General features: G+C 32.9%; 1 protein-coding gene and 1 long non-coding RNA gene across 4 annotated transcripts; one reads left to right on the top strand and one right to left on the bottom strand.

Annotated features, from left to right (window-relative positions):
* The first annotated feature begins 2,873 nt into the window (after nucleotides 1–2,873).
* On the top strand, nucleotides 2,874–5,986 carry LOC101261548 (pentatricopeptide repeat-containing protein At1g26900, mitochondrial). 3 transcript variants are annotated; one of them, XM_010324944.3, is made up of 3 exons: nucleotides 2,874–4,979; nucleotides 5,062–5,191; nucleotides 5,677–5,986. In XM_010324944.3, the coding sequence occupies exon 1, from the start codon at nucleotides 3,018–3,020 to the stop codon at nucleotides 4,806–4,808; it is 1,791 nt and encodes a 596-aa protein (XP_010323246.1). In that variant the 5' UTR covers nucleotides 2,874–3,017; the 3' UTR covers nucleotides 4,809–4,979; nucleotides 5,062–5,191; nucleotides 5,677–5,986. The 3 variants fall into 3 exon arrangements, with proteins under 3 accessions (XP_010323246.1, XP_010323277.1, XP_069152889.1); XM_010324975.3 differs by having other exon boundaries at nucleotides 2,894–4,979; nucleotides 5,077–5,191; XM_069296788.1 differs by having other exon boundaries at nucleotides 2,894–5,191.
* On the bottom strand, nucleotides 5,185–12,743 carry LOC109120425 (uncharacterized). The gene is made up of 2 exons (XR_002027854.3): nucleotides 11,200–12,743; nucleotides 5,185–5,490 (listed from the first exon to the last, which is right to left on the bottom strand). It is a non-coding gene; the product is annotated as an uncharacterized lncRNA (long non-coding RNA).
* Nucleotides 12,744–14,256: the final 1,513 nt, after the last annotated feature.

The following is a 14,256-nucleotide window of genomic DNA, read 5'->3' as shown; positions in this document are numbered from 1 at the left end:
CCATCCAAGAACAAAAACAAACTTGAAATCTTGAAGTCTTGCTGGTTCAAAATGAACAAATTAGAACTATAGTTTCTGAATTTGTTTGGTTTGTTAAAATGTTGGGGGGATTTTTACGTAACTGTATAGGTAAGAATTTTTTTTTCAATGAAATAATTGTATATATTTGTAATGAATCGATGTAATAAAATTGTTTATAAATGTTGTATAACTATGTATTAGAGATGTATATTTTTCCGTATACGTTATTTATATAATATTTATACTTCATAGTAGTTCATCTTTCTCAACGATTTGAGTTGATCTTTTTTTCCAATGAAAACATATACTTAAGAATTTCTCTATTAAGGATGGACCGATCCGAAGAGTAGAGACTTGATTCGATATATATATATAGTTCTTATATATTAGGAATGGTACAAATTCTTTTTAATTTGATTGTGCTTAACTATACTTTTTCAAATTCAAACTTTTAAAAAAAAATTTAAGTCCATTTTTTTTCTAGAAGAAAAGATCTGTTGTGAAAAAACAGAATTTTAGTAGTAAACAATAACTCTGTTAGACCTCATTTGTTTGCACTTAATGGAGGTATGTATTTTAATTATTCAAATTCGGTCCATTATTGATTTTTAAGTTTGAATCTGAATCATTTAGATTCGGCTCATTAAGTTCATTTGTTTTATTTTTTTAAAAACCTGTTAATGGGCCTGAAGAGGTTTGAACGAATCAGATCTGTAGGAGACTCAACATTCAAATTCATTTGATAAGTTATCAAATAATAAATCATCGCTTCTATGCTTTGGGCGTGTCTTTTTATCTCATAACTAAAAACTTTTTTTCTCTCTTTTCTCCATCAAATACCATTTTTTTTCCCTTTTGAACTAGTAAATTTTCATAAATCATTTCAAGTATTTTTTTTATATTGACGTGTGTCAAGAACACTGGCTGCAAAATGAAAAAATAGTACTCCAAATCATGATTATTAAAACTTTTAAAACATTTTTTTTTATTAAAAGTGATATATTTTTTTGAAATGAAAATTTTATAATATTTTATTAATATAATGTTCAATTTCACGCTGAATCAGATATTTAAAACAAACAACATTAATTATTAAGTGTTCAGATTTAGAGATAACATCATAATATTCACATGTGTATTCAAATCAAACTCAAATCTTAATGCAAATTTTAATATTCAGATGTGTATTCAAATTGAGACCTCTTAATCTTAATGGAAACAAATGAGGCGTTAATATTGATTAGGCGGAACAAAATATTATTTAAAATTTATTCCAAATTTAAGAAATATATGTAATCTTCGTATAATATATGTATTTTCCAAAATTTATCACTCATGCCATTTCGGAAAATGTTCTCTCAAATTAGAAATTGAAATGCAAAAGAAAAAAAAAGTTAACAAGATGTATACTTCCTCTATTCCATACTATGAAAAAAAGAAGCCCAAGCCATAGAACTAATAACAAATTTTCAATACATTTCGAATGGATTGGTATCAAGAAGTATTCATGAATCAAGAATATATTTCAATATATCTATTCCATATCTTAAACAATATATTTCTTAAGATGTACTATTTATATAGAGAAAAGACTTAAATATATTATTAAACTTTTAGAAAAGGCTCATTTATATCATCCGTTAAAAGTTTGACTCATATATTCCATTATCATTCAAGAATAGACTCATTCATGTCATTATTTTTTAACAATGATTTTGCAAAACCATACACGTGATCAATTATAATTTAGTCATATCATCAATTTTTTAATAAAAAAAATCATAATTCTAAACAAAAATTGAATTATTTTTTTCTTGATTTTTAAATTAAAAAATTGATGACGTGGCCGAATTATAATTGTCCACGTCATCAATTTTTTAAATAAAAAAACAAACTATGAACAAAAATTGAATTAATTTTTTTTAATAAAAGAATTGATGACATGGTGGAATTATAATATCTGAATAAAAATTGAATTAATATATTTTTTTGATATTTTTATTGAAAGAATTGATGACATGGCCAAATTATAATTGACCACGTGTCAAAAATGGTTTTGCAAAATCACCGTTAGAAAATAATGGTATTAATGAATCTTTTCTTGAACGATAATAATATAAATAAATCAAATTTTTAACTGATGATATCAATAAGCTTTTTCTAAAAAATTAATAACGAGCGTTTTTCTATTTATATTTGTGGGCAAGGATTGTAGAGGAATGTAATTGTATTTTTGTGTCGGTAAACAAATATATGTTTATCAAATTGGTAAAGGTAAATACATAAATAACATCCTAGTATATTAAAACCAAACTGTTAATTGAGTATATTTTTATTCAATTTTTCATAGTTTAAAGATATTTTAGATGGATTTTTTAAAAAATAAATTATTTTTAAATCATTCTATGTCATATTTTTTAAATTTCAAAACTCAAAACAAGTTTATCTATGACCTTAAATTTTTCAATTTTCGTTTTAAATATTTAGAATTATTCCCTCTGTTTCAAAAAGAATGTTTCAATTTGCTTTTTAGTATGTTTAAAAGGGAACGGTCCCTTTCTTTTTTTTTTTTTATAATAATTTACTTTAAATTTATACGTAACATATTTAAAATCACATGATTAAAGGACATTTAGGTACATTTGACATAATTTTTATTTACAATTACAAGAATAATTTTTTTTTTCTTAAACTCTATTTCCAAGTCAAATTAGGTAATTCATTTTTGAATGAAAAGAGTATGAATTATTGTGACATATATTACTATATAACTTATAAGTATATAAATTTTATTTCAAAAAAATTGAATATTTTATCAATAAATTTTCATCAAATTTAAATTATTTGAGTCTTACAAAATAAAAAAAATATCACATTAACCGAAACAGACGGAGTAATAGTTGTATGCTTTGGCTTGGGATGTTTTCCAAATTTTGTTCCAAAAGCAACAAATCCTTGTTGAATGTACGCTTTGCCGCTAAATCTATCTTGTTCTCATGAACATAGCCGTTAAATCCTACTGTTCACATCATCTAAGACAAAACTTCAAACAATTTTCAAGGCATTGTTCAACATTTTCTTCAGATCAAAATCTCATTTCTCAGTTACAATCATGCAAAAATATCTCAGAAATCACTCAATTTCATGCCTTAATGATCAAAACTGGTCAAGACCAAATCCCTTTCACTCTAAGCAAACTCCTCGCATGTTCAATCCAATTTACAGATTATATATCTTCAATTTTCAAGTATGTAAAAAGCCCAAATCTTTATATGTATAATACCATGCTTCGTAGTTATTCAATCAGTGATGACCCACAAAAGGGTCTTGTGTTTTTCAACTATATGAGGGAACAATGTGTTGTTCTTGATCAGTTTGCTTTTGTTTCTGTGCTTCGATCTTGTATACGTTTGATGGAGAAATGGACTGGTGTAGCTGTTCATTCAGTTGTTTTGAAATCTGGGTTTGATTTGTTTCTTGATTTGAAGAATACCCTTTTGAATTTTTATTGTGTTTGTGGGGGAATCCGTTGTGCACACAAACTGTTTGATGAAATTTCAAAGAGGGATTTGGTTTCTTGGAACACCTTGATGGGTGGTTATCTTTGTGTAAGTAATTATTCTGCGGTTTTGGATATGTTTGTAGAGTTGCGTAGGGATGGTATTTATGCTAGTGTCACGACGATGTTGTGTGTTTTGTCTGCGATTGGTGAGTTAAGGATTGCTTTGGTAGGGGAATCCCTGCATGGTTATTGCATAAAGATTGGATTTTGCGATAGTTTGAAGGTGCTAACTGCCTTTATATCTATGTATGGGAAGATTGGTTGTGTTAGTTCAGGCCGTAGTCTATTTGATGAAGCTTCTCAGAAAGATGTTGTCTTGTGGAACTGTTTGATAGATGGATATGCTAAAAATGGATTGCTACAAGAGGCATTGTCTCTACTGAGGGAAATGAAGGTTCAAAGATTGAAGCCGAATTCGTCAACTTTGGCAAGTTTGCTTTCTTTTTGTGCTTCCTCCGGAGCTCTTAATATGGGTGAATATATTCAGAACTTTGTGGAAGACCAGCAGTTAGCTTTGGATCCAGTTCATGGCACGGCATTGATCGATATGTATGCTAAGTGTGGGTTGCTTGTGAAGGCAGTTAATGTTTTTGACAGTATGGAGACTAAAGATGTGAAGTGTTGGACAGCAATGATAATGGGTTATGGGGTGCATGGGGAGGCAAAGGATGCTATTGCACTCTTCCACAGAATGGAGGATGAAGGTTTTAGGCCTAATGAAGTAACTTTTTTGGCAGTATTTAGTGCTTGTAGTCATGGGGGACTAGTGGCAGAGGGCATCAGTTGTTTTAGGAAAATGGTCCTAGAATATGGCTTGACTCCTAAAATTGAGCATTATGGATGTTTGATTGATATCTTAGGTCGTGCTGGATTGCTTGAAACAGCACGAGAACTAATAAAAGATTTGCCCATTGAGGGGGATGCTACTGCGTGGCGTGCGTTGCTAGCAGCATGCAGAGTCCATGGTAGTGTTGAGTTGGGAGAACAAGTGAAAAAAGAACTGGAACAAAGATTTGGTGAACACCCTGCTGATTCACTACTTTTGAACTGTACTTATGCCATCGCTGGCATATTGCCCGAGGACAGAGACATGCTAGAGGTGAAGGAAGGTAAATTAGAAAAAGAGGTGGGATCTTCTCTCAGTGGGAAGAAGGAAGCTGGATGCAGCTCAATTGAATTATATGATAGTAGCCGGATTTTTCTTAGCCAATGTGTAGTACGCTAGTTCCTAGATAACCCTGCCTTCAGTTACCTCAACAAAATTTTGATCTTCAGTATAAGAATTACTTCTTTTGCTTTCGGACAAAGAGTGTGCACTGGCAAGCAGACTATCAATTATTTGTACTTGTTTTCATTCATTCATTCATCATGAAGATATAAGATCAATCTCCAAAAGGTATCACGCAAAACACCAAAATATGTCTCTCTTTTTTTCTGATTAAGATGATTGTACGCGGATCAACTTACACATACTTCAGCTATCCATGATGTAGGCTGCTATTGCCTACAAACACAACTGCAGGGTAATAACAGCAAGAGAGCGCAGATACAACTCTCACATCATTGTCATCAACTGCAATCTGCCATCCTTGCTATTCATCTGAGGAGGTAAAATGCTAAATAACATCTTAGCATAAAAATTATCATAAAGTGTTTTACATATTCAGAAGTGAAAGTACACTGCTCTAGGTTGACAAGAATGAGACAAGGTAACCATTTGGCATGCCAAATCGAAGTCCGCTGAATGTCAGTTTTCTTTGTAGAACTGGTCAGCCTTCCTTAACGTGTTCAGTATACACTGCGACTACTAGAGATTACTTATGGGTACCTTTTAATGCTTTTAACTTATCTTTTGTAAATTTCCAGTCCACCACCACTCTGCTTGTTCCCCAGTGAAATATTTCTAGCTGCACAAAGTCAATAAAAATTTGAGCGAACATCTATGGCACAATAACTTAAGTTCAAGAAACAGCACATCACTTTACAGCTTTATACTAAATGACATGTTGTGTTTCGTATGTGTCTGTTTTCTATGTTCTTCTTTTTATGATAGTGAACGTTGTTTTGACATAAACATGATTTCACAACAACAGTGAAGAAGACTATTGGTCCAAACATGCCGAAGGTCATGGTTTCAAGTCGTGGAAACAACCTTTGCAGAAATGCAGGGTAATGCTGCGTAAAATAGTCTGTCGTGGATTAGCCCCACCATGCAGAGGTAGCTTTAGTACACGGGGCTGCTCCTTTCTTTATTCGAAATCTATCTTTACTTGCTTTCAATTATTGTTATTTAATATTTGGTTGATATGTGGATTGTGGATTGTATCACTGCATCCAACTAATTATGATGTGTTGACACTTGAGAAGATAAGTTGGTTGGTATGAAACCATGTTTTTATGGAACTTTTTGGTTGTTTTCTTATTGGTTGTGGCCTGACTTTCCTTTGGAAGTCTCCTATGTGTTATTCTTTTAGCTTGCAAACCGTTTTGGGGTTCTCAGGGTGTGTGTCATCGTGATCTTGGATTTTGGTTCATGAAAATTTGGTGGGATTTTAATTTTTAAAGTTTGATTTTGTTATTTTGTGGTATGTTAAATCAATAAAACCTATAGTTTGTTTGGCTTCAACTTACAAATAAAGAGAATTATGGCTTCTAACTTTAAGAATTATCTCAATTATATCATATTAAACACAACTTTTGCATATAGAAATACTCAAATGAAAGTACAACTATTTCCATTCACTAATCAATTACATAAAAAGAACATTTCAATCAAGATATACTAGTCAAGGTTTCACTGGGTAATTGTCAAGCAAAGCATATAGAAGAAGACATGCATAAAATACCTATAATAGGTGGTTCTCCAAACTTCCAAGAGTCATACATAGCCTCCTTGCAATAGCCTACTAAATTACCAAATCCATATGGTGGAGATTGAGAAGAAAGTTACTTTAGCTTTACAACTACCCCAATGTATTACTTCTAATACATCGGTGGGGCAGACTCGAGCACATTGAGTACATCCTATACACATATCATAAATCTTTACTGAATGTGACATTGGGTCTATTCATTTTGAATGTTATAAATTTTCAATATAGTAAACTTAGGAACTAATCATATATTTAGATACCATATGAATCAATAAGACATGCCTTTTATTGGTAGGTATTATCAATAAAGATACCGTGAAGGCTATGAACTTATATGTTATAAGATTAAATGGAAGGTGATAACTAGATAGAACGTTACATGAGCGATAGAATATGCTCAACCACTTGGCGATGTGCATAAAAACTTCAGAATTCTGCAACCACCCATAGAAAAAGCAGTTTTTGCATCCCCATTTGCTTCTTAATTGCCAATATGAACTTCATTGTTTTCAAAATTTCACATTCAATGTATCATAATCTAGTATTTTTAGCTCCTGTTATCTATAGATTCCTTTCTATTAATGGTGTAATCCGCTTTTCTGACAAGTGTAATCCAAAAGAAAAAATACAGACAAATTATGCTACTTTGTATTTTCTTTCTCAACATATCTCAGAAAAAGGAAATTACATCATTTATAGCAAGGAATCTACAGATAAGAGGATAGTAAAAATACTAATAGATTTTGATACATTGAACGGAAATATCGAAAACAATAAAGCTCATATTGGGCATAATTTCATAAAGAAGCAAATGTCTATCTTATGAAACAATAACCAATAAAAGATGAAGAAATCAAACAATACTTTTTCCAGGGTGCCTACAAAATTCTCAATTTTTTATGCATATCACTAAGTGACCGAGCATCTTGTATCACTCATTTAATGTTTTATCTAGTTATCACCTTATTTTTTCCATTTAATCTTATAACATAAATTCTTTTTTTAGAGGCATAGAACTGGAAATAACATCTTTGCAGGTTCAAAACTTTGTTGTCAATGAGTTGAGGTTGGTAACAATGAACTTCAGATTTGAAGGTATTCTTGGAGTGTAACAAGTTTGATTCTTCTCACGATTAGGGTTGGATCAATGAAAGTGACTTGAATTCTACTTTTTCTAGTTATTGTCTTAATTTTATGGACTTCGTATATTAAATAATGTGATATATTATGCATTCATGTGACATGAAAAAGTAAACTCTCTTCCCAATCTCCACCATTAGAATTTAGTTATGTAAGTAGGATATTGCAACAAAAGGTGATGAGAGGCTAATCATTCACGATTCTATGGCTCGTGGAAGTTTAGAGAATCATCTATTTTGAAATATGTTATGCATGTGCTCTTCTATAGGTTATTTTTTACAATTACTATCTTGTTGGAAGCTGCGGCAGGACCTGTCTATTACCTTTTTCCAATACTTTTTTGGCCTACCTCTACCCCTATACATACCTCCTACAACTAGCCTCACAACAAATCTTTAGTGAGATTTCAGCGCACCTCCTCTGCAGATGCTCATACCATATGAGTCTCCTTTCCATCATCTTATCTGCCACAAAAGCCACTCTCACCTTCTCCCAGATAACCTCATTTCTAATCTTATCACTCTTATTTTGGCGACACATCCATCAACATTCTCATCTCCACAGCATACATATTTTGAACATGTGACTTCTTAAAAGGCCAACACTCCATTCCATACAACAAGGACAATCTAATTACCACTTTGTAGACCTTATTATGACATAAGTCTATAGCGACAAACCTCCATTTCATCTATGCCACCCCAATGCAATGTGTGATATCATCAATAGTGTCCCCGCTACTCTAGGTTATGGACCCAAGATATTTAAACCTTTTTTGTTGGGAATAATTTGTGTGCCAAGCCTTACTTCTACATCTGCTTAATCTAATGCAACATTTCATTTGCACTCCAAATATTCCATTTTGGTCTTGTTCAACCTGAACCCTTTAGAGTTTGGACTTACCTCCAACTTGCATTATTTATGTCTCGTGTCTATCAATAAGTTCTATGTCGTCTGCAAATAACTTACACCATGGAACTTCCTTCTGAATAGACCGCGTCAACTCATCCATCACTAAGACAAATATTAGACTCCTTATCTAGGCCCACTTGTGGTACATTAAGCTAATACCATTCAAATTAATCCCACCAACGAGTAACTTAATCATCATCATCCTGTCATTGATCCTCCTAACCTCCACCACTCTCATCTTAAGGTCTCCATCTACGAAAATACCTACACCATTTCTTTCTCTTGAGCCTTTTGGGTACAACTTAAAACCTTACACATCTCATGCTTAGTTACCTACGGATCTTATCTCCTAGATGTAAGTGATATTTTTCTTCTTCTTCTTGGAAATATTTACTAGCTCAATAGACTTCTTATCAACGATATGATGTTACATGACCATACTTCCGCTTAGGAGAACTCGCATCCCCTTACTGCTACTTCTTCTCAACCTGACCTCAACCATTGACATGACCCTAGTCTACCATCACTCGCAAAGCTACAAGGAAAATATGAATGTAACAACATGTCTCAATTGTTAAGAGTAGGCAAATAGTGAAAGAAATCAAGCCAAAAAAACGTATTGGATAGTTGCTTAAATAATGTCAGGCTATGCCAATCTCAGGTGGAATTTGAGACTTATAAGGTCTAGGGTCATCCGGGAATGTGAGGGGTAATATGTCTAGTCTTTTTTTAATATATATTTTCTAGTATCCAAGACATTAAGGTACCCAATCTTATGGGAATAAAATTTGGGGTGAAGGGGATAGTTCGGGATGTCAAAGGAAGTATCTATCTTGTGAAAAATTGGACTTTCAGGGTTTTCCAAGCCTCTGAAGTTAGCGGGCTTCAGACCGCTACAATGAGAGTTTGCAAGCACTATAACAGGTTAACGACAATGATAGGGTCGCTATAACGGGGTAGGTCAGGATTTTATACAATAAAAATCCTAAAAATCCTACTTTATGCATAATTGTTCTAAAGGCTGAGATGGACGAATCAGGGCAGTTCATTCAATTTTCCACAAAATTCATCATTAAATGTAAGTTCATTACTCTTCTATCTAATAAATTGATATTTAAACCTTAGAATATAGGATATTACTCTTGAGAAAGGGTTTTGACTTGAGTTAATTGTGGAAAAGCTCTTATTGGGGTGGAATGATCATGAATTGGCCTAGGTCTAGGATTTTTTAATGATCGGGATATAATCAGGTCATTCTTGATTAGTTGATTGGATTTATTTGTTATTTTAGACCAAGAACAAGCAAGGTACTTCAAAAGGGGAAAGCTCGGGTTCCTTAACTCTTTAAGGGGCTTGATTCGAGGTAGGTGATGGTTGTATGATTTTTGATATGTATGCACATCGACAACATTATAATATCACCTGTATAATTCATGTTGGGAAAACATACAAAAGAATGTGGAACGACATTTGATAATCTCATGCAGTGAACTTGTTTATATCAATTATGATTTCAAGTGTTATTGTTCATTATGATAGTAATTGTGCATGATTGATGGTTGTCTTATGTACCAAGCCGGTAGATTAATACTAATGGGCTTGGGTACCACACTAAGTATGAATACTAACTTTGGTTAGCTCGTTTACCTACACTAATAGTTTGTTTGTAGATTCCTTGAGAGGACAAAGTATGTGTATTTGTGGTTCCATGAAAGCAGCAAGTCCTTGTAATTGTAATCACGTGGGATATGTTCGAGGTATTGGTTAATTAATGTTATTGTGACTCGGAGTCTATGAATTCATGATTGTGATATATGTGTTTTCTTTTGTTTACTATGTTTTAGCTGTTTATTACCATCAATACACAATCACAGTGTACTGATGATGCACTAGTTCTATTATTATTGAGTATTGGTCATCTTCCTGTGGTTGATATCAGACCTTACATAAGGACTGCCTCAAATTAAAGGGTGAACTACTCTTTTAAGTTGTCATGAGCTCTTCTACATTTTACTGTCCACATTTTGGGCAAACACATTAGACTATTAGTCATGTTTTAAGATTTTGGGGTTCCATCCCCATTCTAGACTTATTTAGAGTTTTGGTTCCACAACCTTCAATTTCTTGTAGTTTTATTTTTGCTGATGTTTTAAGTATTGATTGAGTTTATGGGGACTCAATTCATTGGTTGTCTTTAAGATTCTTTCTTGATATTTATTCTTTGACTTGGTTTAGAAAATGGTATGCTAGGTAATTTTTGGGCTGGTAGTTTGTTATACTCACGATGGTCTATGTCATGACATAAACTAAATAAGACATAAGTGATATAGAAATTTACAAAAACCACTGAATTAAGAGGAGAGTTTATCAATGAATAGATGAATAAAAGCAACTAAATTGATAACATGTGTACACCCAATATACTAACCAAGAGAAACCACAAGCACTGTTGAATAATGTCACCATAGATAAAAAAAAAGGAGTAGAGTTAGACCGGGAGTAAAGTGAGTTAGAGAGAGATATGCAATAAAATACTAATTACAAAAGATCAATATTAGACAAGAAAGGTAAATAAAAAACTAGATCTAAAATAGAAATCCAACTCTGCATATAGATCCGGAAACAAATCTAAAAATAAAAAACTAAAGTCAAACTGAAGTAAATTAGGAAATTAATTTGGGATGATAGAACCTGGAACTTGAAGAAGAGATCGGCGGAACTTCCTTGGAGAAGAAAGAATGAATCTGGTTGTCTAGATCTGCCTCATGACTTAAGTTATGACATGTTACATTAACTGATAGCATTGCTAGGTTTCCACGGATGAAATTAATACTTTTTGGAATTGACGAAGCTTGCTGAAAGTCACCGAAAATGACTGGATGTCATTGAAGTCATCGGAGCTTGCTTGATGTCGTTGATATTAGTTGGTATATAGTCTTTACTGGCCAGATCTGGTATGGATCTGGTTTAGAGTGGACTTCCCAACAAGAACATTTTTAGTAAAGAGAGAGGAAAAGGCAAAAAATAAAGAAGGAGAAGAAGATCTATAAAATTAAGGGAGTAGAATAGATCCTCCCTATTAGCAGATTTGCAACAATAAAAAAGTTCATGATTTTCACCAATGAAAAAGATGATCCAAAGTGATTTTGCCAAAAAAAAATCTTTACATTGAGAATGAAGAAAGCTGGTGGTTGTGTTGGAATTACAAATGGTATATCACTGAATGAAATATTTAATGCAAACGATACACCATCAAAAGAAAGAAGAAAACATAAACAAACAAGGTTTCATATTTTGCCTTGGTTTCATCGAAGAAGACTAACCCTTTTATCTGGTCTAAATATGATAAGGGTTATGTTGTATGCGCTAAAGAGCTACTCCTGCAGTGGGCCAGCCAGAAGCCCAATTCGAATAAAAGGCCCAACAATTAAAGATTTTACATATAGCTGAAATGAATATACTTAGAGAGGGAATAAAGTTTGTTATAGAAAAGGCAATTAAGATTGTACAGCTGGAATGATAGTTACAATAGAAAATTCTTTTCTTTTCTTTAGTTATGTATAAACATAGGAACAAATTGTATTCTCCATATTCAATCAATACGTAGAGAATTTCTAATTTTTGTTTCTTTGATGGTATCAGAGCACTCTTAATCATAAAGTCTTTTTCTATTATTCTTCAATCTATCACCCTCTTCAATAATAATGACTAACTCTGTCGAGAATTCTGGAACAAAACCTGATAATGGCAATACTACTATGGGTGGTAATTGTACTATTATGCCGGAGATTGATTCCAATCACCCTTATTTTCTCACTCAATCATATGCTCGGTATGAACCTTAACAATAACACTTAGATGAGAAATAATACCAAGTGTGAAAGATATTTGTTCTCATTGCTCTTTCAGCAAAGAACAAGTTACGTTTCATCAGAGGTACTCAATGTGCACCTGTTGTTGGGTCACTAAATTTGCAACCATGGAGTAGATGCAATGATATAGTCACTTCATGGTTGCTCAATTCCCTCTTCAAACAAATTGTTGATAGTGTCTATTCTAGATCTGCTAGGGAACTTTGGATTAGCTTGATGCATCGATTTGGGCAGTCCATTGATGCCAAACTAGTTCACCTTCAAAAGGCTCTGGGATGATCTAGATTCTTTTAACTCTAATATAAAATTGTTCTTGTGTGTGTGTGTGTGTGTGAAGGAAAACAGAAAATGAAAAAAATTCTAGAAGATGAGAAACTTATTCAGTTTCCGATGGGTCTTCATGACAAGTATGATCAGGTTAAAGGAACCATCCTTATTATGAATCAGAACATATGTGCTTTGATCCTTCCTCCTTTTTATTTTTATCACCTCTTAGATCGGTTCCTATAAACATCAATCTTCCTAACTCAGATTTTAATGTTGTTACTCATAAGATTTCTAGAACTTCATATAATTGTTGTGATTTAGCTGCTAGAGTACTTCAAATCATATTATCATGTTTTCGTAACAATGTTGCTTAGTTCCTTGCATTAAATTTAGAACCCTAATTTTATAGATTTGTTTATTTAATGAATTACACTAGATAGGACAGATAAACGTACATGCCTCAGTTTCAAATGTTTCATTATCAATACTTAATGTTGCATTTTCAGTTAGCATGTAAGAATATTGAGTTAGCCAGTGTATGTCCGTTATGTTGTATTGTATACATTTCTAATTGGGAGTAGGCTTTACACCAAGTTGGACTAGCGTCAGTCACCCTCATAGTCCCATAACTATGTGCCCCGTTGGTTTATAAGTCCCCTCCATGGGCATCATATTTAGTGATCATGCAAAATTCATGTCTTTATACCCCTGACAAGATATATTAGATCCTCTATATGGGGAGTATACATTGGACTCCATGTTTAGCTCACGTGATTTTATGTCGGTTATTAGTTGCCCCACAGTCAGATTCTAGTGTATTGACCAGATTACTAGTTACATTTTCAGTATTCAGTTTTAGCATGTTATGTACTTGATCATTACATTCGATTTAGTTTATATTCAATATCATGTTTAGATTAATGCTTAGTGTGCTTTGTTTAATTATATGTTTGTTCAACTTTATCCTATTCTGCCTGCTCAATACCTTTCAAGTACTAACAGATATTCTGGGCTACATCATCTCATGTTATAGTTTTAAGTTCTCAGCATTCAGATCACGAGTAGACCGATTCTCGATTCAATATTCAACAGTTCAGTGGTGAGTCCTCAAACTTCGAGGACAATAGACTTGTTTTTTATTTTAGTCTTTCATTTTAGTTTCAATTTTTACTAGAGTTAGCTGGGGACATGTCCCAACATCTTTACTCAGTTAGAGACTTATTTCAGACATAGATAATTTATTTTAAGATCGGGTACCATGCTTTTCTCCCTGTGGTACAAAAGAAAACTAGTAAAAGAAAAGTTTCTTTGATTTTCATCCAAAGCCTGTCTTTCAGATGTTGAAGACTCTGTATTTTTGGCATGTTCGTCCTTATGAATGTCATCTAGCCCGACATCTGCCTTTTTCTCTTCGGTCTTACTAGTTTCACCTTGTGTAAGCTTGAGAGATTGACCATTAGCCGTAGAAAACTCACTGAAACAGCGGAAGACATCAAGGGAACATCGGTACTAATCCTAAAACAATTGAACGCCATAGAAAGGAAGTCAACACCAATACTTAATCTAAACTATGATAAAACTGGATATAGTATTTGCTGCATCGAGTGCC

The sequence above is a fragment of the Solanum lycopersicum genome, chromosome 1 (assembly GCF_036512215.1).
Source record: "Solanum lycopersicum chromosome 1, SLM_r2.1".
Lineage (NCBI taxonomy): Eukaryota > Viridiplantae > Streptophyta > Magnoliopsida > Solanales > Solanaceae > Solanum > Solanum lycopersicum.
Note: the sequence above shows the minus strand (reverse complement) of the source record. Positions and strands in the feature narration are given on the sequence as shown.